The sequence below is a fragment of the Hesperophylax consimilis genome, chromosome 3, assembly GCF_061612785.1.
Source record: "Hesperophylax consimilis isolate HC1 chromosome 3, BYU_Hcon_1.0, whole genome shotgun sequence".
NCBI classification, from domain to species: Eukaryota; Metazoa; Arthropoda; class Insecta; order Trichoptera; family Limnephilidae; genus Hesperophylax; species Hesperophylax consimilis.
In genome coordinates, this window is record NC_142838.1 from 32,246,986 (window position 1) to 32,274,650 (window position 27,665).

At 33.6% G+C, this 27,665-nt stretch overlaps 1 protein-coding gene across 1 annotated transcript; it reads left to right on the plus strand.

Moving 5' to 3' along the window:
• Nucleotides 1-752: 752 nt before the first annotated feature.
• On the plus strand, nt 753-27,585 carry LOC149425288 (protein APOLTP-like). Its single transcript, XM_089650373.1, has 12 exons — nt 753-863; nt 3,797-4,011; nt 5,487-5,729; nt 7,841-8,013; nt 8,417-8,592; nt 10,409-10,625; nt 15,185-15,344; nt 16,773-16,936; nt 17,335-17,473; nt 25,247-25,354; nt 25,444-25,555; nt 25,940-27,585. Exons 1-12 carry the CDS (start codon nt 800-802, stop codon nt 26,914-26,916), a joined length of 2,748 nt encoding a protein of 915 aa, XP_089506499.1. The 5' UTR covers nt 753-799; the 3' UTR covers nt 26,917-27,585.
• Nucleotides 27,586-27,665: the final 80 nt, after the last annotated feature.

Here is a 27,665-nt window from a genome sequence, read left to right on the forward strand (position 1 = left end):
GACACAATTTAGGAGGCGGGTATGTGTACCGCCGCCCAGGGAAAAATTGATTGGAAAACCAACATCAAAACCAATACCTCTACCATAGGTCACCCCAGGTCATCGTGGCTTGCTATGTTTGGTGATTTGGCAGGAGCTCCTGGGTTCATGGGGTTAGAACATCCCTTAGTGGGAGGGATGGATTCAAAAGTCTGTCAATCCTGGACACAAGACCCGCAGATTCCTATCCACCCCTTCTACCTTTTTCCTTCCCAGAACATCCTCTTCTTTATTTACTAAAAATACCCTCTACACAGCATCCCCAAAGATGACATGGGCCCTGAGGGAAATTATTGTCCTCAGGGTCTCCTGCTTGGAGCTAACGTAAAAATATAATTCCAATACATTCATAACATTCCATGATATAATCAAACAATCCAATGTTCGATGATAACTTTGTTAATAATATTGCATTACATTCCATGATATAATCAAACAATCAAATGTTCCTTTAACTTTTTAACTTTGTTAATAATATTGACAAGGTTTTCGTTAAGCTGAGGAAATGGATTTATTATTTAAAACAAGTCTTTTATTTCTTTGTGAACTTGTTTAGTTGACACTTGCAATAAATATCACTTTATAAATATATCATTGCTGCAGAGTATTCACTTGCATTACCGTGATGTATTCGTCTTATTATTCAATAAAGATTAAATTGGTAAATTGAGGGTCATCTTAGCTGTTAGCGATCAAGGATCAAGGCGTAATATCTTTTTGCAAACATAAAGCGTAGTGTGTTGTGAACACAAAGGTGAAGATGACACGTATCATGGGAGCTCTGTATTTTGAATTGTTTGTCGTTATTCTGTTTATCAAATCTGGTAAGTCTTCATTATATTTTGACAGTGAAAAGGATGAAGGGAATATAATTATGTACTTATCAACAAGTATTTTAAAAATAATTTACAGGTCTAAAGGGAAACGATTTTTCATAGGGCTTCCAGTGTGTTCTTAATATAAAAATAATAATACTTATAGGATGGTAGATGGGACTTTGTAGTGCAATGGACCAAACAACTTTGGATTGTAGATGGTACTTTGTAGTACAATGGTCCAAAAAACTTTGGATAGTAGTTGGTACTTTTTAGTACAATGGTTTAAACAACTTTGGATAGTAGTGGTACTTTGTAGTACAATGGTCCAAACAACTTTAGATGGTAGATGGTACTTTGTAGTATAATGGTCCAAACAACTTTGGATAGTAGTGGTACTTTGTAGTACAATAGTCCAAACAACTTTGGATAGTAGTTGGTACTTTGTAGTACAATGGTCCAAACAACTTTGGATAGTAGTTGGTACTTTGTAGTACAATAGTCCAAACAACTTTGGATAGTAGTGGTACTTTGTAGTACAATGGTTCAAACAACTTTGAGTCTTGGGGATGTGAGTTCAATTCCTGACGCAGTGTAAAAATTATATTTGCACGGTGTTATCATTTCAAGTAATATATCATGAGGGCCGCAGTTTCGGAGGTTGCGGTCGTGATGGTTTTGTTTGGATATCCCTATAAAGTGCTGTTCACAATAATAATTTTTGGATGTACTGTAAAGGCGCTGCACAAATATATAATATCACCGCTGCACATCAAATATGGGCTATGTGACTCTGAGTACATTCTAAGAAAATCGAAAAAAACTGTTTAAAAAAAAATATCGAAAGTGAAAATAATACTTCTATTTATATTTAATCTGAATTGTTTTTAACGTTCCACAACCGAATTTCGTATCTTTTAAGCCCCCGCATACCTAATTTCTAACGATTTATAAAAAGCTTCGCGTTAACTCTTTAAGTTTTTAAGGTCCAAAAACAAAAGTTATTTTTGATTATAATATCTGTACATTTGTTATACCGAAACGTTAATTATATGAAGTTCCCTAGATAGAAAAAAATCGCAAAGTGATCTCCGAAAATTATTAAAAACACGTTTTGTTCTGTTATTTAATATGCTATAGGCATGAAAAAATTCACAATGTATCTTTAAATGCAACTAAAGCAATTATCTACAGATTTTTGCTCTATTTCAAATGAGTCGTATTTTATTAAATATTTTCGCTTAATTACTATCGTTTTTTAAAATTAGCACGCTCCCTCTAACATTCGTATATCATATTATAATAATTTACATATCTCCCTTGAAAATAAATTCTCTTAAACAAAATTGATATTATCAATTGGAACACAATTCTCAGTACAACAAAAATTAAATAATGATTTTGCGTCTACGATTCCTACAAATATGATAATGCATCATAAAAAGGGTGATGATCTTTGTCTATCACAAGTTTTAATTATTGCAAATGCCTGAATTTGGAATTAGACAAGTAAAAGGGTATGGTATACAAAGGCAATCGAGTTACATAGCCGCCATTCATGCGGCGTTGAAGCAACTCTAATCAATTCTTCTACCGATCTAATTTGTAAAGTATATTGTTGACAAAAGGATCCCCTACTTTTTTTCCCGTTCTAAAAGGTTTTAAATTTGTGTTTAATGTTTCATAATTTAAAAAGAAGTCACAGTGGACATTTTTTATATGGTACGGCTGTTCGTATAATGAAATGTTCGCTTGCAGATCCCTTTGCAGTTTTCTTGGCAATTTTGGTTTGGTCTTTGCGTGTGATATGTTGGTCGCAAACTTCTTTCCCAATAGTACCCTATTTATAGTTCACACATATATTATAACATTCAGAGTACACGGATAATTTACTTGAGCACTCAGATCAAGGGCCATTGTGCCTATCTCCTATTTCACCTCATTACTATAAGATGGTTTCCATGTCCTGTGAGGGTCTGTGATTTCACGCGAATGGATCCCTCGGAGTTTTCTGTAGGGGTAAGGGTTTTCTCATCGGAATTCCTTCTTTGTTTGGATGCCCTGAAAGCCCCACGAGGCAAGTGTTTGGATGCCCTGAAAGTCCAACGAAGTGGCTTCAGCTCTCTTCCTTACTACCCTAAAGTTCCCCGAAGTCCCCTGGTTTTTTGTTTGAATGGTTCATTTTTGATCCTACGAGTGTCACAGCCCTGAGTGCTGGGGTAAGGTCTAAATATTGGGAGATTAGGCCCTATATCCTGGAGGCACCGTTAGTGACACTGTTCCCCAATGTCATTCGTTTGGAGTTCTAACCGGAACTTTTAGAATTGTCTTTAGTACTACTTTTTGGGCTATCTTGAGCCGCTCTATGTGAGTGCTCAAGGCAGACCTTTATAGTTATCCTGTACTCTATTAGTGATTAACACAAAGCATAGTACACTTTTTTAATGCCGTTTATTCGTTCACCACTTTTTATATTCTCCGCAGCTTTGGTTTGCTTGGTAATTCTTTTATTTGCAGTATTGGGGGGAGCATTTTTACTGTCATTGATAACAATGTGTTGCCAATCTCTCCATTTCTTGTGTGTGCTCTTTTGAGGCTGAATGTTTTGACAATTATTAATACTGTCATGAAACTGTTTTGACCGTCTAATTATGAAATTTTTCAAATATTAGGACAGTCAAGAAATACAGAGTACATATTACTCTATATTTTAATGGAACTTTTTTCAAAATATATTTTTTTTCTTTAAAAAGAAAGACAAACACCCAGAGTAAGAATAACGTGACAATATTTGAATTCATCCTGCTCTCATCAAAATAAGCAGAAAACATTGCTTGTGCGATGCTGGAGATTTAGCTAGCACATTTGACATAATACCTACCAAGGTGAGGACAAATGGACCGTTCCGAATGAAACTCTTTCATATTCTTCTGTTTTCTTAGTTTTATCTGGGAAGGAATATCCATGCTCAGGAACATGCGATCCCTCGCAGCAGACTGTGTTTAAAGTTGGACATACTTATGTGTATGCATACGCCAGTGACGTCATCACCTCTGTTAACATATCTGACGATGCCACCCAAAACAAAGACTCAGGGTTCACCTTTACTTCTGATGTTGAAATATACATTCTATCACCATGTGAACTTATCATGAAAGTAAGTATATACATATATTTATAATAAGTTACTGTACTTATATGTTTGTGAGGGATATTTGACCTTGTTTGTGTCAATGCTTTTTGTTTGTTGCACGTGGTTGCAATTATCAGTGAGTTTTAAAGCTGCTTGTCAGAAAATTGTGCACTAATTTTACTCTTTGTGTGCAACATCACCATAAAAGTTTCTCTTAAAATTAAATTGAATGTACACGCTAATCATTTTTAAGTGACTATAGTTTTATGATTAAGACGAGACAATACCCTAAAATAAACCCAGAACCTTAACGACGTAAGTGAAGCAGCCGTGCACAAGAATATGCGATGCGCGGTCCTGATGTATTGACATATACTCGTATCATTCGCGGGCCGGCGTCGTGGATGGACCTACGGTCGACTTTGCCCTAGCAGGCCTAGAAAATGGTTCTATGATAACTGAACACAGTGACAATTTAACACACTTTTAAAAAGTGATATAAAGTCATTAGAAACGATGAAATTTTTTTTAACCTAACCTACTTAACTCAGTTAATAAAGTTTTTGTTTCATCACTTTCCATGACTTTTTAAATATGTGATGATTTGTCCGGTCACTCTAGAAAATATATCTTTCCGTGGAGTTTATTTGAATTATTTCTGATGAACGTATTACTAAAATCTCAAATGTTTCTAGAGGGATCCCCCGGGAAGTTACTAATTCGTCGTCTAGAAAAATAAAGCAGGTGCTTACCGTTTATTTTATAGATGAAAAACGTTTTATAAATTTTTTCAAACCGCTTTCCAAAAAATATTTTTGTTGTAAAGTCGTTTTTTTATTAATCTTTAATATAAATAACTTACATCCGTAGGGATCCCTCTAGAAACCTTTGAAATTTTAGTAATACATTAAAACCCCCCTTATTGGAGTCTTATAAGTGGTTCACATTACTACCTTACCAGAACTATGAGTTAGACCAAAAGCACCTCAACCCTGACCTGCTGTTTATGCAAGATCCTTAGATCTTTAAATGAAGTACACAGTTAGGTATATAAAGTAGAATGACTCGTAATAAAATAATTTGGCGGATCCGAAGAACAATGTCGGATGTGCAAATTTGTAGTTTTGCTCTAATTTCGTTTCTGAATCTTTACTTTTTTTGAGATCAAGAAATATAGTGTTTGATATTTTGCTTTAACTCAAATAAAAATGCAGAGACGAAACTTTAAACAGCTCTACTGCAAAACTACAAATTTGCACATCTCTGACATGGTTCTTCGGGTACGTCGAATTAAATAGGACGATCTTATACATATAAATAGCACGCCAATTTGATTCAGTGTCTTGGCCTTGGTTGGGATGTTTTTGGTCGGTAGGTAGTCATATTTGTTTCAGCGCAATTGAGGAGATTTTTCACAAAAACGGCTTTGTACAAATTATCCGATTATTATTATAAATCTAATATAGAGATTTACAGATTATTTCTTTCTGACTTTTTAGATTGAAAATGCAAACTTGCAAAGCTGCACAAACACTTCAGGCGCAGTGAACAGAGATGACACTGAAGCGAAAGATTTTTCAGATGCATTGACAAAGAATAGTGTTCATATACATTACAGCAATGGAAGCATTCCAGAGATATGTGTCAGAGATTCAGAACCATCTTGGGTCCTCAATGTGAAGAGAGGTATTGTGTCTCTTCTGCAGTATAGCTCGGAGGATGCTAATTACACTGTTGTTGAAGTAGGTACCAATCTTAGACCATTTTCTTTAAAGGTGCTGTATTGATGTGCAAACTTCTCAGTGCTTTTCTCGACGCTCGGTCGCACTATCAAAATGCGTTTTCACTATCTGCACCCGAGAAGCATACGGATGCAACTCCAAATACTAAATGTACAAGGAGAGCTAAAAAACTATGTTTTCTTTAGCAAATCTCTCATAACTGAAAGTAATTGAAAGAAATACCTTCTTCAATAGTTGGAAAATTACTTTGTGTGGCGTCTTTTTGATTAGGTATATTAATTTTGATTATATATATATTTGATTCACAGCGCCCTTGAGGTGATTTTGCACAAAAACGGCGCTATACAAGTCATCCAATATTATTATTATATATATTACTTGTTGATCCGCCGCAATTCTTCGCTATTGCAAATGTCTTTCTCGGGCGCCTCCGCCTCCTTCCTCCATTCACTACTGTATACCACAATGTTACTGTTCAAAAAAACTACTTTACATCGACATTAATTCGACTCCGTATCTCATTACGGTGCAGAGATATTGCATTAAGTATTCCTCGGACATCCCACACTTCTTCTACCATTTAAGCATCTAAACACTCCTGGCACTAATAACAACGGTTTACTAATTTTATAGTTTTGCGAGCACTAACATTCGCAGGCTGATTTTTTATATATTAAGAACCAGTTAGAATTTAATTCAACCATTTAGAATACATTTTATAATATAAGATGTTGTATTGCCACAGACCGCCTTCTAAGTAGGTAAGTTAAAATTTGTGTTTGTATTTTAAAAATTTTGTTTTTTTGGATGAGACACCTGAAAATAAAAAAAAGGATTTTTTAAAAAGTTTTTTTTAGGGTTCAAAACTATCCTATAATTCAAGCTGCAATCAACCATACAAACTAAAAAAATCATTGAAATCGGTTGGGCGGTTTCGGAGATTAACGTGTACGAACACAGTGACGTGTAATTTTTCATTTATTAAAATAAAATATGTACATATAAATAATAATCTAATATTTGTGGAAAAGTGTCTCGAAGGGTTTAGTTTTTCCTGTGGGGAAGATTTAACCCGGACATAAAGTCGGTATATAGCATATAATATAGTCATTTTAAATACATGTAGGATCACGAAATATTTTTAAAATATTTATATTGAGGGATCAGTAGGATTTATTGGTCCAATTAGGAGTTCTACCGATAAAATATCTGGAGTCGGTGAATTATTTTCCCATTTGATCTTTGATTTGACGTGTTGTTTTTGTATTATTTTGTATTTATTATGCTTATATAGTGCACTTGCATAATGTAGATTGACTAGATGATCATTTGTGGAAAAGTGTGTGGAAGGGCTTAGTTTTTCCTGTGGGGAAGATTTAACCCGGACATAAAGTCGGTATATAGTATATAATATAGTCATTTTAAATACATGTAGGATTGCGAAAGATTTTTTAAATATTTATATTGAGGGATCAGTAGATTTATAGGTCCAATTAGAAGTTCTACCGATAGAATATCTGGAGTCGGTTAATTATTTTCCCATTTGATCTTTGGTGATTTGAGGTGTTGTTTTTGTATTATTTTGTATTTATTATGCTTATATAGTGCATTTGCATAATGTGGATTGACTAGATGATCATTTGTGGAAAAGGTGTGTGGAATGGTTTAGTTTTTCCTGTGGGGAAGATTTAACCCAGACTTAAAGTCGGAAAAATAATCCTGACGAAGAAGCCACTGGCTTTGAAATATGTATTATTATTGGTGGTATTAACAAAGTATTTCATTTATGTATAAAGAAATCGTTTTTCATTTATTTTCTTTTGTTTCTCACAATATTTTTATGTTAAATTACTTCTTATATCATATTTATGTTCACGGTGGGATACACCTAAACTTAATATTTTTATTTTTCTTTTGTACATTATCGCATAATAATATGTTTTCATCTATATATTTAATTTCTTTGTTTAATGTACCTATTTAGTTCAGTTTTATTGTGTGCATTGTGTTGGTGGACAGCTGTATTTTTAGATTTTTAAGGAAATAAATTGGTTCAGTTTGCACACACTTCTTTATGTCCAATGACCAATGATGAATATTAAATGTTACAGAGCGATATTCAAGGAACTTGTCAGCAGCGGTACACTAGCAAGGAAGTGGATGGTTGGAGAATAGTAAAGAAGAGAAGTGACCTCAGTAGGTGCCTCAACAGAGGAGGCCCCAATGTTTACATGACTAATAAAAAGCGATACAGTACTAACATTTATCCGTTGGATTTATTCAAGTAAGATAACAAAATTATCTAACAACCTTTGCAACAAAAGAAAAAGAATTTCCTGAATGTCAGACCTTTTTATAAGCTCTTAAAGTTGCCCTAAAACACGCACATATGATTGTGCGAATTGTATTCACTTCTGAAAGTTATTTCCTTGACAAACTTCACTGAGAAATGACATTTTTTCGTATATGCACCTGCTTATTGTTTCCAGTGATAAAGTGCATGTATTCGAATATATGAGTTTGTGTTTTTAAAGATTAAAACAGGCTGTATGCAAGCAACGCAATGGTACCGAGTTCGAGTCAACTCTAGTTGCGATACCCATAATATGTTTTACTAGAAGATTATTTTTACATTACAATATTAAGTTATTTACTTTCTATACTTATTAGTTCCATTGGTTTCTTAGGAGTTCTCGGGTATGTAAATATGTGCTGGGAGACACACAGCAGCCCGTCATGATCACGTGCAAAGAGAGACACAGGTTCTTGCCAGTTTACACGGCCTGGAGTATGTTTGTGACCAGTATCAACCAGATATTGTCTTTGGATAGAGTCATCCTGAAAGAAATGCCTGCTTTTAAAGGTACAACAAAATACGATTATTTAATTTTTATATAATTTAAAAATAACAATGTTTGAAAACATATGATTGTTTACTATTTTATAAATATGATGACCAGATCTGAATAGCTATTTCCCTACCTTCCTCTACCCCATTTCTTTCCCTTGCTCTCTCTCTTCAGCCTCACAACATAGGTGTATTGGTTCAGATCTAGTCACTCAACATGGCTAAAGTCATTTGAAGCAACATTTTTGAGTGGTGATCTTTTGCCGAGGCGACACTAAGGGGGTATTTCACTATGTCGGGCTAAATATCTGACTAGCTATCCGTTGTCTGGCTTTAAAGATCAGAATAACTTCGTTATTCAACGGCGACCGTTTCCCCATTGTTTCCGAGCTTCCGGATAGATACTCGAAATAGTCTGGCAACATCGCAAAATGTTTGCAGTTACTCCATCTACTGCCACGGCTGTCATGCGTCACAGTCCGCACACCGCAAAGTGTGCATTTTTTTGGTTATGTTATGTTGATTATCAGGTCATTTTAGATAGATTCGTGTCGAATTAATACATTGTTTCTTATTTTGAACACAATCAAATAATTCAGGATGGATCATACAAGCATTCAAATTCATTCGAGCTCTCAAAACTCGCGGCCTTCGCATCGCCGCCCTTTCACCTGCTTCTGTAAATCAAAAACCTCGGTATCCATAATAATTCGCAACAAAATTCGACTCACTTCTCCGCTGTCAAACTCGGAATGTTTTGACGCCATCTTTGATTCGATGAATAGCGCCTAACGTGAGGTTCGAGCACTGATTAGTCAAATCGAACTTTAACCCGAGCGTTAGCGTTATTCAGATATAGTGAAAACGAAAAAATGACTAATCCGCGGATTAGTGCTTAGTCAGAACATAATCAGAGATACTGAAATACCCCCTAAGAGCATCTACCACTTTGGAGCGTCCCGCGAAAATGAAAACTTACCTATATAAATAAAAATGTAAATGTTCGTTTGTTCAAAATCATAAATCTCCGAAAGTTATTCACTGATTGCTTTGAAATTTTGACAAAACTTTAGATTCAAATACAAGGGTGTTTTTATTTACATATATAATATAGATATTACCTGCGATAGGTAAAACCATGCTTTTATGAAAAACTGCGCCATCTGTCGGACAAACATGTTTTTTTTTTAAAAACAGTCATCAAATTGTTTCTTTATCTGCACAGACTGAGCCAAAGCAACGCGTGGTGAGGTACAGCTAGTATTGAATAAAATTTATTTATGCACATCGGGTTTCAAACCTCCGGTCTTTGGATCTGAAACCGAAGAAGAAGACCTTAACCTCTCGGCCACAGAGACCATCAAACACAACTGTACTTAACAATTGTACTTGACAATTTAACTTAACAATTGTACATAACCACTCGGCCACATAGACCATCAAACTCAACTGTACTTAACAATTGTACTTGACAATTTAACATAACAATTGTACATAACCACTCGACCACATAGACCATCAAACTCAACTGTACTTAACAATTGTACTTGACAATTTAACTTAACAATTGTACATAACCACTCGGCCACATAGACCATCAAACTCAACTGTACTTAACAATTGTACTTGACAATTTAACATAACAATTGTACATAACCACTCGACCACATAGACCATCAAACTCAACTGTACTTAACAATTGTACTTGACAATTTAACTTAACAATTGTACATAACCACTCGGCCACAGAGACCATCAAACTCAACTGTAGGTACTTAACAATAATCTGAAATGAAGTATCTAATAAATGTGAGCCCATTTCATTTTTCAGATGAATTAAGAAAAGAAAGTCTGTTTTTCGAGATGGAAAATCAAAATGGACAATTAATCAGATTGGAGAGTCTAAATGATTTAGTGGCGCAGTTGAAAACTGTCGATGGTACACTGAAACACTCTTTTCTCACTTCACCAAACGTCATGGCACTCTTTAGGAATGCAACCTACGAAGAGCTTGCACACGCCTTCTACTCTAATACCGCAGCTAGATGGTTTGTTTATATTTATTTATTATTCTTAAGTTAGATCAAATTGTACTTCCTTACCTTCCTCTTACTCATCTTCTTTTCCTCTCAAAATACTGGCTCATTATCCAATTGTCTACAGTTTGTAGGGAGCTGGTTAGACTCTTGTGTGGTATTTATATTAATAAAAATTGATAAAAATTGAGGTATGTAAATTCAAGCTTTGGACAAAGACACTACCAATACCATGCTATAAAAGCTTTCAACAGTGTAAAAATTGAAATTAAAATTGAGGAAAATAAAAATAAATTCACACACAAAATGGATTAAAGAACAAAAAAGACAATATTACCAAAATGCCATAGCATAAAATAAAAATAATACCTACACGTAACACACAAAACCAATATAAACACACATCACTCACAAACACACAAGATTATATATTAAATGTATTATTTTATCTTATGTTGTAGATTGTATTTAGATTATATTTTCATATTATAAAATGAAGGTCTCAGCACGGGCAAGTCACCCAGTGAGGCCAACATTACTGGAAAACTTTGAAATGTAAAAAAATATTGTACCAAATAAAAAAAAAAAATATATATATATATACAGAACCTTACCATGGTCATAATAACTTTGTATATTTTCAAATATATATTACTCTACCGTGAAAAAGCACGGGACATAAGATTAAAAAAAAATATATATTTTTGAAAATAAAAACACATATTGTGCGAGCGGCCGCATAAATTTATCATTTATCGTGTGTTCTGCAAATAGTAAGTATTATTTTTTTTTAAATTTAGAATGTTATACATGTTACACGACACAACTGAAATTATATTTGTGTGATTATTAAAATGTTAATTTGACTTGAGTAGTGTTAGATTGAGACAGAAAGAGTTTACCGTAAAGAAGTAGTTGCAATTGCTCAAGTTTTCTTCTCTCATCCCAAATCTCAGCAGAGATGTGCTTTATTTCAAATAAATCCATTTCTAATGGAAATGCAAAATGCAAAATGGGTATTTTCCATTTTGCATTTTAAATGCTTTTCTATAAACCATTTTGCATTTTGCATTTTAAATGCTTTTCTCAATGCATTTTCCATTTTAAATGCTTTTTTGCAACATTCTTCCTACTATCTTCACTCATTTTTTTTTCACTAACCCCAAATATTAGTCGGACCTCAACCTCGCTATGAGAGATAATTTCCATTTGTCTTGACAAATGTTAATTATTAATATTACAAATGTTAAATATTAATTATTATTAACTTGTTGCTCCCTGGTAGGAGCCCTTGCAATTGAGTGATACCATTACAAAAAATACTGATTCAAAAACTGAACATGGGGTGGGGCCATGACGCTGTAATATTAAATGTTAGAGAGCAGTTTCTATGTTTTTACGTTGGCAACTGGTTTCATAATCTGTAGTCGACCACCATTTTTTTTTCAGTTTTTGTATTTACCATCAAGTAATATGTTTGTTCTACATTGATGTCCATAATTAAATGACAAAATTGTTTAAAAATTCTATAATTATTTTTATTGTTTGACCTGAGAAACCATTTTGCATTTTCAAAGCATTTTGAAAATAGGTATTTTGCATTTTGCATTTGAAATTCTTTTCTAAAAACCATTTTGCATTTTGCATTTTCAAATGGAAAACTTTTGACCCATTTCCATTTGGCATTTCAAATGGGTACCCATTTTGCACATCTCTGAATCTCAGCTAGTATAGACAGACGGCAGTCTCGGTAACATCCATTGTATTAAGTTATTGTTAACCCACAGAAAAGTATATATACTTCCTACACTCTTATCTGTAACATAACATTGGCGCAGCCGGTCCGGTTCTCTTTCTTAGCATTTATTAACCTAAATATAACAATCAGCAAGAACCCCCGAATGTTGAGTTTTATTATTATGTCTTATAGCATCGGTTTGTCTATTTCAGCACAGATTTGGAATGCGACATGCGTATTTGTCATAGACTAATATTCAGAGATGTGCAAAATGGGTACCCAAAACCATTTGAAATGCAAAATGGAAATGGGTCAAAACTTTTCCATTTGAAAATGTAAAATGCAAAATGGTTTTTAGAAAAGCATTTCAAATGCAAAATGCAAAATACCTATTTTCAAAATGCATTGAAAATGCAAAATGGTTTCTCAGGTCAAACAATCAAAATAATTATATAATTTTTAAACAATTTTGTCATTTAATCAACATCAATGTAGAACAAACATATTACATGATGGTAAATCCAAAAACACCCCGACTACAGATTATGAAACCACAAAAAATTTGCGCGGGACTAATGTTGCCAACGTAAAAACATAGAAACTGCTATCTAACATTTTTATTATCATTATTAACAAAGCGATTTTCAGCCCACTGTGCACAGTGTTTTGGCTTGCAGTGTAAATAAAATATTGTAAACTAGACAAAGCATACTCATATGTAAAGCATATAAGCATTAAAATGAATCATCAACATAGAAAGAAAAAAATTTGAACTTAAGGATTTAAAAAAAAAATGGGTGTGTCAAGCCTACGCAAGACAGAAGTGAAACTTCTAGTATTCCTCTCTCTCTATTTTCATTTCATCATCTCTATTTTCTCTCTTAGGTTAGTTTGAAAATTAGAGGTTAAATAATTCAACGACGAAGCATGGATTTGCTTTTTCTAATATTTTCTTATAGATGAATGACGTTCGATTAATGTATAGTTCCAAAAATTTTCAATTTATTCACAAGTATACAATATTACATAAATAACAATATTACAATTAAATATCTCGTCACTACTCATTTTTAACACTGAAATTCTGTACCAAACCGTATGAACCACAATTTATGAATGTGGGTTCTGTTGGTTTGTCGGTTTCTTACCTTTGTCGTCTGCGCCTCGAGCCGGTACAGCCGAGATGTTCCTGGTCTCGAGGAACTGTCTCACCTTACTGCAATTGCTTTCCTCGAAGGTTCTATCGGAATTATCCACATTTTTGGAGGCAGCACTACTCACTAAAACCAGCAGCAGCAAGCTGAACGCACAACACGTATATTTACACGGCATTTTAAACATATTTTTTAAAGTTTATAACAACTTCCTCGACAGTAAACAATATTTATATACTGGAATACGAATGGAACGGCAAAGCGCGCGACGCGAGCGCTCTCGACGGACGACTAAACCAGACTGAACCGCGGACGGACGGTACAGGAAAGCCCTGTCCACGTCTGTACCACAGCTAAGGCATGCGCCAAACAAAATTATACTACCGAGTAAAAAAGTACTTAAATAAAACACATAAAAACTTTTATGCGCATGCTAATGATTTGTTGCTTTTACTGAAAACAGTGAACGGTGAACGGTGAGCGGTGGTGGGGGTACCCGCATTTTCGTGTCGATCCTGACTCGGTTTTACTCCGTCCACGAAAATCCATTACGCGCCTAAAGAAGTTTCACTTCAAAAAAATCGCAAGTTGCGCCACAATACGAAGTATGTCAAAAAATACAAATAAATAGTAGTATATCTGTGTGTAAGGATAGAATGGTCAACCTTATGATTCCAGAGATAGCCTCATTTTTAATGTCAGTGCCATACAATTTTTTCTTAAAAAAATGATAACTCCTTCATTTGTACACGCAATTGCTTCGTATGAAATTTTATAGCATAGTAATGATCAGCAGAATCCATTTCTAGCCAAAAAAATACCATTGAAAACTCAAGTCTTTATGTCTATGAAAGGCGATTTTTAGCCCACTGTGCGTCATGGCCCCATGTCCAGTGTTTGAATCAGTATTTTTTGTAATGGTATCACTCAATTGCCAGGGCTCCTACCAGGGAGCAACTTGACAAATGTAAATTATCTCTCATAGCGAGGTTGAGGACCGACTGATATTTGGGGCTTTTGAATAAAAGATGAGTGGAGATAGTAGGAATAATGTTGCAAAAAGCATTTAAAATGGAAAATGCATTGAGAAAAGCATTTAAAATGCAAAATGCAAAATGGTTTTTAGAAAAGCATTTAAAATGCAAAATGGAAAATACCCATTTTGCATTTTGCATTTCCATTTGAAATGGATTTATTTGAAATAAAGCACATCTCTGCTAATATTAGACACATCGATGGTATTGGTATAAAATATAAATTACAACTAACAACTAACTACTAAACACTGATGTTAGATTTTAGTGGAATATTAATATTAGGGCGCTATGTTGAAACGGACTCTGGATCTCGGATAATATAGCACCTATATAAAAATAATATTAATTATTTATTTATTAGACAATTTGTATAGCACTGCTTTTGTGAGATATGAGGGGGCGCTTTGTTGATGTAGGTTTTACAAAAATATAAATATTGCAAAAATAAAGTGAAGTTAAGTTAAGTAAAATGAAGTATAGGAACAGGTGACACGAAGATAGAAGATGGAGACTCTGCAGCAAGAATCCTAGGTGGTGAAGAAACTGGACCAGCTGCTGCAACGAAAGAGACCACCGCGTCCACCAACAGTGCCAGCACGAGGTTCGACCAAAAAGTATGCTCTAACAATTGTTTGCTTTCAGGGAATTGCTGGAAATCTTTTTCCTCATAAAGACAGAAGCGAGCATCAAGTTTGTATTGGCGGCTACAAATCAGGAAGACGATGCGCCCATGCTGAACTCTTGGCTCAAATCTCTCCCCTTCGTGAGAAACCCCACCATCGAAATGATCGACAACTTACAGGTAATGCAGAATTCCTAAATACATTCATTTATAATCTTTTCGGGCATCGGAGAGTTGGGACTCTTGTGATGCTGAAAAACGAGAAAAGAAAATGGGGTAAGTTACAATAAATATACATAATTTACCTAAAACATGAAAACATCTCAGTACAGTTTTTATTGTCCATTTTAAATTTTTGTTTTTCTTTTATATTTTTTAACTTCTGATTTAGTTGTCCGGGTTAAATCTTCCACAAAGGAAAAACTTAACCCTTCCACTCACTTTTCCACAAATGATCATCTAGTCAATCAACATTATGTAAGTGCATTATATAAGCAAAATAAATACAAAACAATACAAGAACAACACGTCAACTCACCAGAGATCAAATGGGAAAATAATTCACCGACTCCAGATATTTTCATATCAAAGGGTTCGGCTCGGTAGAACTTCTAACAGGGCCTATAAATCCTACTGATCCCTCAACATAAATATTTAAAAAATCTTTTGTTATCCTACATGTATTCAAAATGACCGACTTTTGCATCTTTATATATAATATTTTTGATAGATCTAATACGCCTAAACTTTTAATTAGAGAGCTAGGTACAATGCCAGTAGCCGAAATAACGAATGGTAATATTTTTATTGTCTGAGAATGCCAAATTCTTTTTATTTCATTTCCTAAATCTGTGTATTTTCTTATTTTTTCACTAACAGATTTTTGAATATTACAGGAATTTGGAATAGCGACATCAATGATATAAGTTATTTGTAATATTATTAAATTTAAAAAAAAACATTTACACAACCCCGCAGTTACTTCAGTTGATTACTAACATTTTTTGTACTTATTATGTAAACTGAATGTAAGAGAATAGATGTGAATAAATAAATAAGAAATCCTGTTGAAATATGGGAAAACATTTTGACAAGTTTAATATTCAAATTTTATAAAAAATAACACACTTTGTATCAGTTAGATAATCACGAGAAGTAAGTATTTCAGTTTCCGGAAATGGAAAACAGTGCATTTTATTAGCTATTTTGTCAAAAAACTGAAAATGTATTGACAAAATAATATTAAAATAGTTTTTTTTTGCTGGTTTTTCCATTATTTATTTTTTTAGTGAAACCCAAACTAAAAACCTATTTTAGGATCATGTTAATATTTTGGTTTAAGCAAGCGAAGAAATATATTCATCTGAAAACTTTCACGTCAATAACAATGGCCGCAAAGTTAACAACCGATTTTAATTTTAAAGAAATAACTATCAAAATACATTATTTTTTTATTTCAGGAAACAAATACTTACTTCTCATTATTATCTAACTACTACAAAGTGTCTTTTTAAATGCATTTTAAGCGTATCCGTATTTTTTGTGTATTTACCCAAAATTTGATTCGTATATTGCAGCCTCATGTTGTGTGTCTTTGACTAATTACAGCCTGCGCTTAACATCGAAGCCTGCAAGAATTCGGCCTTCCTTGGCGTCTCAGGCATGGTGTACACTTACTGCGCAGGTAGAGACGCTTGTTCCCGTGAGCCAGCGGTGGCTGCGCTCGTAGGACGCTGGGAGGCTCCGCTCTCCCGCAGGGCTACATCCATGCGGTAAGTCATCGTCACTCTTAGCTGATTTTTTAAATGCGAATACCGCACAAATCCCAAATGCGGTTGGGAAACCGTCTGAATTCGGTGAGACTACGGCATCCCAAATGCGAGGCTGAAGGTAGTGTGGAGGAAAGGAGATGGGGAAGATCAAGGTGGAGAAAGTACCTGACCACGGAGATCTGGTTATGCCATGCTCGATGACGTTTACTAGTCGAAAAACAATGTAAAATGGAGTATTCCGGACGCAGCGGTTCGCATGGCTCGTGGCATCATTTTATTTTATGAACTATCTTAATATTTTGAGGACAAGGCGACAATACCTAGTCATATTTTAGTTGTTTACATTACAATTATTAGTTAAAATATCGATTTAATGGTTCAATGTTTATTATCTTTAGACTGAGGAATAAAGTACATTGGGGGTCCGCCGCGCCCTACGAGAATTCCGACGACTATGATGAGATAATGCTTTCCCTCAAAGCTGTGGGAAATGCTGGAGTTACCAATAACTTGAATACCATCATGGATATTATTCAGGTAAAAATATAACTATCTAATTTAGAATTTTAGAAATAATATAACAAGCGGTGATTACATTGAAATATGTAATTATGTTTACATAGTTTTATAAATCAAAATATAAAACAGACGGTTATTATTTGGTTAGAAGCAATTTTACATAGGGACCTGTAATAGGCGCTATACTTCCATTGCTGTTCACAGATATTTTCTTAAATTTTTTCTTTGGTATTTTATACATTCATTGAAAATTAGGTTCATTCCTTATAATATGTAGACATTTTATCAACTTGAAATATATTTTACGTATTATAAACCTACCCACAAGCATTTACTATGTACCTCGTCTTTGTCAGTTAGGTACATACAGGGTTTTCCAATAAGAGGTGTTATTTTGAATAGCCCGCTATTTCGGTAGATGTTACTTTTGAAGCTGTCATTTTTTGACATTTGTCAAGTGAAAACTACGTTATTAATAAAAATGGAACGATACACGCTTCAACAACGCATTGAAATTATTAAAATTCACTTGAGTGAATCAAATGCAAATCATCTTGAATGATGAGGCCCATTTCCACCTCGGTGGCTAAACAAGCAAAATTGTCGCATCTGGGGCTCGGAAAACCCAAGAGTTATTGTTGATAAGCCTCTCTATCTTCACCGTGTGACTGTTTGGTGTGGTTTATAGTCCGGCGGAGTCATTGGACCTTAATTTTTCAAAAATGAGGCTGGAGCAACAGTTACGGTGAATGGATCGCCATCGAGAGATGATTAATGATTTTTTATGGCCGGAATTGGATGTTATTGATCTGGACAACGTTTACTTTCAACAAGACGGCGATACGTGCCACACAAACAACGAAACCATTGATCTTTTACGATTGAATATCAAAATAACACCTCTTATTGGAAAATCATGTAAATATAATTTTGTTTATCATTCCAATATTGTATTACTTAGACAGGATCTCGTTTTGCTTTATTATTTAGAATTTACACATATTCTTAACAAAACTTATTTAATATATTTTGCTTTTGTACACGTTAATCAGGGCTCTTTATTTATTTAAAATTTTAAATCACATATTTTTTACAATAAATTTGAAAATTATTTTTACATGTAGTATTAGTTCTATAATCAACGTGAACGGTCGCGCGCAGCGAAGTAAAGTATTGTCGCAAAAATTGCAAGCGCTGCCGAGCGCCGAGCGATTTGCGCCGAGCGCAGCGATTTAACACATTATGGACACGGCCATTGATAATATAAAAACTGAAATACAAAAAATTACAACAGTGAAAGATTCGAAAGCAAAAACGAACCTAGAACAAAATGTTTATATATTAGAGGAGCTTTGGAAAACTGAAAAAATTAAACACCAAAAAGAAATAATCAAACTACAAAAAAAAATTATCGAAAATTACGAAGAACTTACGAAGAAAATTGAAAAAGTCGTAGAAAAAAACAATAAAATACCATCTTACACGCAAGTTCTAACAGCAAATAAAAAAGAAATTTCAAAAGAAGAGAGGTTCTCTATAATAATATCATCAACTAAAAAAACAACAAAAGCTGCAGAAATATGTGATAAGATACAGAAAGACATCAAACTAGACCAACTTAAAATTGGAATAAATGGATTAAGAAAAACAAATAAAGAGCAAGTAATCATATCCTGCCCAAAAAAAGAATATACCAACACTCTTACGGAGGAAATTAAAAAACTCAATTATAACTTAGAAATAAATGAAATAAAAAAGAAAAAACCCAAATTAATTTTGAAAGGACTCAAATCGAACTTGACGGAAGAGGAAATAGTAAATGGGATACTCACACAAAACGAAGGGATTCAAGACATTGTAACGAAAAACGAAGAAAATAAAATAAATTTGATTACTGAAATAAAATACAAACATTCTAAGAAATACCAACGTGGTACTCGGGATCAAGAAGATGAAGAACAAAACAAATTCTCGAACTATGTCGTGGAAACCGGCGGTACAACACGAAAAAATTTGCTATCCTTAGAAAAGATAAATATCCAGTACCAAAGGGTTAACATAGTGGATTGTGATCCTTTAACCCAGTGCTACCACTGCTGCAAATTCATGCACACAGCCGCCAGATGCCTAAGGGGGTATTTCACTATGTCGGGCTAAATATCTGACTAGCTATCCGTTGGCTAGATTTAAAGATCAGAATAACTTCGTTATTCAACGGCGACCGTTTCACCATTTTTTTTAGCTTCCGGATAGATAACACTCGAAATAGTCTGGCAACATCGCAAAATGTTTGAGTTACTTCATCTACTGCCACGGCTGTCATGCGTCACAGTCCGCACACCGCGAAGTGTGCATTTGTTTGGTTATGTTATGTTGATTATCAGGTCATTTTAGATAGATTCGTGTCGAATTAATACATTGTTTCTTATTTTGAACACAATCAAATAATTCAGGATGGATCATACAAGCGTTCAAATTCATTCTACAAAATTCGACTCACTTCTCAGCTGTTAAACTCGGAATGTTTTGACGCCATCTTTGATTCGAGAAATAGCGCCTAACGTCTGGTTCGAGCACTGATTAGTCAAATCTAACTTTAACCCGAGCGTTAGCGTTATTCAGATATAGTGAAAACGAAAAAATGACTATTCCGCGGATTAGTGCTTGGTCAGAACATAATCAGAGATAGTGAAATACCCCCTAAATCGAATGAATCTATCGGTGTGCCCGCATTGCACGGGTGATCATACTTTTGCTAAATGCCCTGAAAGAGAAAAAACACCGGTTTGTGCAAATTGCACATCGCAAAATAAGAAATATGGCGAGAAAAATAAAACAGACCACACAGCTTTCAGCAACTTATGTCCCTACAAAAATAAAATGCTGAAAGTAGCAAGAGACAGAATAGACTTCGAAGAAAAATGACAGAATTTTTATATAACGCACTAGACGAAAAAAATAATATTGACGAAAAAACATATAGCAGCTATCAAGAATATCGTACCCACCAAAACGACCTCAATCTCAGTCCTTTAATTCTACACATGAATATAAGAAGTTTGGAACGAAACATGGATGAATTTTTGACAACAGTAAATAATGATCTCAGGAAGCCCGCTTGCATTGTGTTAACGGAAACACATTCAAGTGGCGAAGTGGCGTACTATATACCGGGATATACCTGTGTATCTACTACAAACCGAATTAACAAAAACAGTGGAATCGTTATGTTCCTACAAAATAATTGTGACATATTGTGCGAGGAAGAAATTAATGTGAATGGAACAAACTGCTTACATGTACAAATGAAGTGTTATAACAAAAAAATTGATATTATCTCTCTATACAGAACGCACTCGTCTACTGTATGTTTGTTTATAGAAGAATTAAGACTTGTGTTATTAAACTACAGAAACGCGAATAAAATAGTTTTAGGTGACATTAGTTTAAATATATCGCACGATTATACATCGAACGATAAAGATAATTACTTAAATATGATGGCGGAATTGAATTATGTATCGTGTATTAACTCTTACACCAGAAACGTCAATGGGCAACGTCCATCATGCATTGATCACATTTTCACAAATATCAAGGATATAAATAATTTAAACTCGGGAATTATAAAAACCTCAATTACCGACCATTACATGACTTTGCTACATTACAATTCAATAATACCTCAGGCGTTAAACCAACATTGCGGACAAACTGCTAATAATAAGAAAGAAATATCTATTGTTAATATCGAATCTTTGAAAAATAAATTGTCATCGGAATTATGGTTAGATATTCTCCGAAGTGAAAACGTCAACGAGTGCTGTAAAATATTTGAAAATAGATTAACAAACTTTATAAATGATTCAAAAAAAATTATTCCAAAAGGAAATACAGCAAAATTTCGTAAAATCAAACCGTGGATAACACATGGGCTTGTTGTGTCCATAAGACACAAAGAATGGCTTTATAAAGAAACAAAAAAAAACCACTAGACAATAAATTAAATGTTCATTTTAGAGAATACAAAAATAAATTAACCACGCTCATAAAAAACACGAAAGAAATTTATTATAAAAACAAACTTGATGATTCTGAAAATGACAGTAAAAAAGTTTGGAATATAATCAATGAAATCATGGAAAATAAACAAAAAACCAAAAGTAATACTATTAAGAGTGTAATACAAAACAATAAAAAGATAATAATAATAATAACCAAACGTATGTTGACAAAATTTCGTCAAACAAATGGTTGAGTATTGGAGAGTTGAGCGCAGAAATAGAAGGATTTATGCTTGCCATTCAGGATAGAGTCGTTAATACTAAAAATTATAGAAAGCATATAATCAAAGATACAAATCAAATTGATGATTTGTGTAGAAAATGTTTGGCTTTTCCGGAAACTATAGAACATATTATATCGGGATGTTCTATATTAGCACCGTCCGAGTATACATTTAGGCACAATCAAGTTTTAAAAATAATTCACCAAAATTTGGTAATTAAACATAACTTGATTGACTGCCGTAATGTAGTACCATATTATGAATACGAACCAAATTCATTTTTAGAAAACGAATTTTATAAAATATATTATGATAAAACTATACTAACAGACCGAGCGATTAGTCATAATAGACCCGATATAGTTTTACATGACAAAATTAAAAAAATAACTTATATCATTGATGTCGCTATTCCAAATTCCTGTAATATTCAAAAATCTGTTAGTGAAAAAATAAGAAAATACACAGATTTAGGAAATGAAATAAAAAGAATTTGGCATTCTCAGACTATAAAAATATTACCATTCGTTATTTCGGCTACTGGCATTATACCTAGCTCTCTAATTAAAAATTTAGGCGTATTAGATCTATCAAAAAAATTATATATAAAGATGCAAAAGTCGGTCATTTTGAATACATGTAGGATAACAAAAGATTTTTTAAATATTTATGTTGAGGGATCAGTAGGATTTATAGGCCCTGTTAGAAGTTCTACCGAGCCGAACCCTCTGATATGAAAATATCTGGAGACGGTGAATTATTTTCCCATTTGATCTCTGGTGATTTGACGTGTTGTTCTTGTATTGTTTTGTATTTATTTTGCTTATATAATGCACTTACATAATGTTGATTGACTAGATGATCATTTGTGGAAAAGTGAGTGGAAGGGTTAAGTTTTTCCTTTGGGGAAGACTTAACCCGGACAACTAAATCGGAAGTTTAAAAAAAAAAAAGAAGAACCTAAAAAAGGAGCAAACGCTTTTAATGATTTCTTTGCAAATATAGGAAAGAGTCTAGCAGAAAAAATTACCGTGAAAAAAAATAAATAATATGTATATTGAAAATATTCCGAATATAGAAACTAAACTTGAACTCTTCGAACCAACCAATCCGTCTGAAATTGTACAAATTATATCAAAAATGCGAGGTGGTTCTGCTCCGGGATTTGACGGTCTCACCGTAAAAACACTAAAAATCATTAAAAATTATGTTTCTACACCAATCTCTCATATTATAAACAATAGCTTTAAGACAGGAGTTTTCCCGAGCACGTATAAGAAAACCATAATCTCTCCAATATTTAAGTCCGGTAGCCCGGAGGACATTTCTAACTATAGACCCATTTCACTCTTATCTAATATATCGAAAATTTTTGAAAAAATTGCTAAAAAAAGACTAACTGCATTCTTAAATAAAAACAAAATTATAAATGAAAATCAATTCGGTTTCACAGAGGGAAAAAGTACCCAAGATGCCATTGCAAAAATTTCATCTAGTATTCAGAGTACCCTGGACAAATCAAATAAATGTATAGGAATTTTTATTGACTTAAAGAAAGCATTTGACAGCATTTCCCATGAAAAACTTATATTAAAATTAAAAGAAAATGGCATTGACCACTTAGCCCTTAAATGGATAGAAAGCTACTTAACAGAGAGACCTCAAATTGTAAAATTAAACCAAACTTTTAGTACACCACTAACAAGTACATTTGGCATTCCTCAAGGCCGGTCCTCGGACCATTACTATTTTTAATATATGTAAATGACATTTTCCAACAGAAAATCAAAGGTGAATTAATCTCTTATGCTGATGATACTGTTTTATTAATAAAAGGTCAAACATGGGAACTAGTTAACAAACTTGCAAATGAATGTATTAATATCTTAAAATCATGGTTTGATAATAACCTACTCACACTTAATGCTAAAAAAACAACATATGTATTATTTTCACTACAAAAAATACCTAAACACGAAGTAAATATCATAATCCATGATGAAAATTGTGACAATGTCAACTGTAAACTACTTAATTCTATGTGTACTGTAATCAACTCTTCTTCTGAAATCAAATATCTTGGTGTGATCATCGATGAAAATCTGAAATGGAAAAGCCATATTAGGGAGTTAGTAAAGAGAATAAGGAAATGTATATATATATTTGTTAGGTTAAGAAATATTTTAAATGTGAAAATACTAAAAAATGTATATTATGCTCTTGTCCACTCCCTGCTTATTTACGGAATCATAGGTTGGGGAGGATCTTATAAAAACAACCTAAACTCAGTAAAAGTCTCGCAAAAAAATATTATAAAAGTAATACTTAAAAAAAAACTCTACTTTCCCAACAAAATTGCTTTTTAAATTGTTTCCAGTACCAAATATTGATGATATATTTAAGCAAACTTCCATTATAAAAATGTGTAAAGAAAAAAATAACACAGAATATCAAGAATTTTACAAACTCATGAGAAATGGAAATCAATTTATTACGCCAATCTTTAAAACAACTCAAATGCAAAACCATTATATTTACCAAGCCATAAAAAACTACAATAATCTCCCTTCCGAATTGCGCTGTATTACGAACCAACAAGAACAAATAAATAAAATCAAATTTTTTTTCCAAAAAAACTTATATTAAACAAAAATTATTATTATTATTATTATAATATATATTATTATATTATTATTATTATATATCATTATGAATTATGAATCTAAGTAAGAATCGTGGCTCCCTTATCAGGCACAAGAGCTCCTCTTTTCTGATAAGGTATACATGACCAATTATGAACCTTAATATTATATTTTGCAAAATATGTATGTATTAATGTAACCCATATGATGTATATTAAAATAATAAAAAAAAAAAAATATAAAAAAATGTTCACGGTGTATAAAGCTTTTTTTAAATCATAACGAATAGGAATTACCCAATGCTTATTTTAGTGTACTTTTACTGTAGACTTTAACCATGTCTTCGTCAAGCATTTTGCTATATGCATTGCACACTATCACTAGAAATTGGGTATTTTAGAACATATTATAAATTAGCAGTGCGTGGGTTGATTTTTATATTTTTTGTGCGCGGTGCGTGATGCGCAGTGAGTAGAAAATATGTTATACCTAACTCCACAATGACATGGATTTTTTTTACATTGTATCCTCAATTGGGGTACCCATTCTTGTGCGGTGTGGGTGAATGGAATGGAATATGAATTATTACATTCCCAAAGGCAGACGAAAAAATTTCGAAGTCGGAGGGCAAAAAAATGCTTTCGATTTTTATTTTTCGGAAACTTAGTATCCTATTTTCTGAAATGCTGACCGATCCGCCCCTGTCCTTGAGGTTTATACTAGTCCCGGGCGCCGTTTGGCTCAGAACCGGTCAGGTTATACTTACAGTTATGTTATGTAAAAGACAAAGGGCGTTAATGATCCAAATAAATGAATAATATTGTACCTGAATCGTTTATTAAATTATTCTCCTTCTTACAGGACCGTCAATTGCCGGGAAAAGTGCGTATTGCGGCGATGGAATCTCTAAGGAGAATGCCAAACATTATCCAAATGGCTTGTGAAGACCTCTCTAAACTCTTGCAAGGAGTAAGTCACTTTAATTCCTCAAAATATGTATCAAATTTCTAATTAGAAATTTTAAAATTATATCTAATGAATTTGCTTGTATTTTTTAGAATGACGACGTTGAAGTCCGCATAGCCTCGTATCTTATAGCACTCAACTGCAAGCCTACCAATCTGCTCGAGATAATAAGATTCCAACTGCAATACGAAGAAACAAATGAAGGTAACGATTTGATTTAAGATTTTCAGTTTTATTGTGATTTATTTTTTGGGTATTATGCCGTGTTGCACCACTTCCTTCTTTAACTAAAGTTTCGGACAGCATTACAGTGTCCATCATCAGGGCAAAAGTGTAATTACACAACGTTGGCCAAAGTAAGATGTTGCGCAGCATGACATAATACCCCAAAAATAAATCACGATAAAATAAAGTAATTTTCGCTTTGTCAAATAACAGAGTTCATATCTTTATTACCACATACCTGTAGGTAGGTACCTGTTGCTCACTGAGATAAATACTTAATATTTCAAGGTCTTGGAGTAACAATTTACGTATTTATGATTACAAACAATTAAGCACAGTGACAAATATTATGTTCCTTTTCAGTGACATCCTTCATGTGGAATCATCTAGCCCAGACTCTCTCACAACTTCCAGAATTCTTGAGGGAAAACATCACAGAACTATTCCATGACGAATTCTTCCGCTCCAAGTACCAGCTAGATATCGGCAACTCCGCATCCTTCAAAGGCATGAACACGTCATTCCCCACTTTACACACTCACCTTGCTGCCGGTAGGAAGATCATCAACAAGAACAGACTCCCATGGGCCGCCGCATTCAATGTTGAACTCTCGATGTTTTCCAATAAGACTGAGATTTTAGAATTCCACAGTCACTTGAAAGACATCAATTCTCTGATACAAGCAACATTTGGTCGTAAAAACGTTCTCAAGAAATTCAGCCCTGAGACTCACTCAGACAAGTCGCAAGAAGATCACGAAAATAATATCATAACAGACGATGAGGACACTAAACAAAAGCGAATTAAGTCAACTAAACAACTAGAAGCACAACTCTCTGTGAGGATTTTCGGAAACGAACTCTACGCATATGATATTAATGATTTATTTGCAGACATGAAACGATTTAACGAAGACTTAGATTTGAGGAGAACTTTAGAATCTGGAACCTTCATAGAAACTCATGCTTTAATAAACGCAAAGGAATCCTACACATTTCCCACATCTACCGGGTTCCCGATAGAGATAGGTGCAAACGCTTCAATACTGTTGGTGCCGAAATTTAACGTCACCGCTGATAACAGAGAATCCCCACTTTCTAAATTTGATCTAGCTTTAGATATAACAAATGATCTCACTCTGAATTTATCCGGGTCAATGGTTGTTGATGCACATATCTTTAAAAGGGGATTGCATTTAACATTAGATTCAGCTATCCACAAGAAAGTGAAGTGCAGTTTGAGTTTGGCAGGGGACAAGAGGGCTGATTACAAAATTGAAATGCCGGAAAACCAGAATAGCCGTTTTGATCTGGAATCAAATGTTGAAGAAATATTTTAATCTTTTTTTGGCAAAACGTAGACATTATATTAAATTACTAGTAGATTACATTCCTGGAAAATACAACAATAATGCTTGCACCATGCACCCTATAGCTATGCTATGAATTATGCATGTCTTTAGATTCATGGTAAAAGGTTATGTCTTCAAAATGAGATAATCATCACGAAGGTGTAACAACTTCAAAATGAATTTCGCCAACAAGCGCCGTAGACGGCCAGAATAACCGATTCCAAGTTTTCACAGAAGTATATCAACGATATAAAAATATTCCCCAGTTGTTGAGTTGACTTTTTTCTACATTGCAAGGTTTTGTATCGCACTCGTAACTTATGCGTATAAGGTAGGCGACACGTTGCACTGTACGCATCATGGCTTGGTCACATACTACCAATGGGAATGTATGGCGAGCGATATGTTGCATATGATATGTCTGTCACAGGCTTTATTTGCCTACGCTCCCGAACAAAACTGCTTCATTATAATATTTTAGCTTTTGCTTGGATAAATAAATAATTGTTTTTAATTGAATTCATTTTATTGCACTTGAGTTTTTATGAATAAATATTGATAAGAATTGAATTTTTAATAAGTATCAATAATAACCTTTGTTATACCTTACTTATCACTTACCTTAATAAATAATGGGTACATTACAATTTTTTTCAAGGGGCTGATTTTTATTTACATTTTATAAACAATTACATGTATTTTGAGAAAATATAGGAGGCTAGCACACAATTATTTAA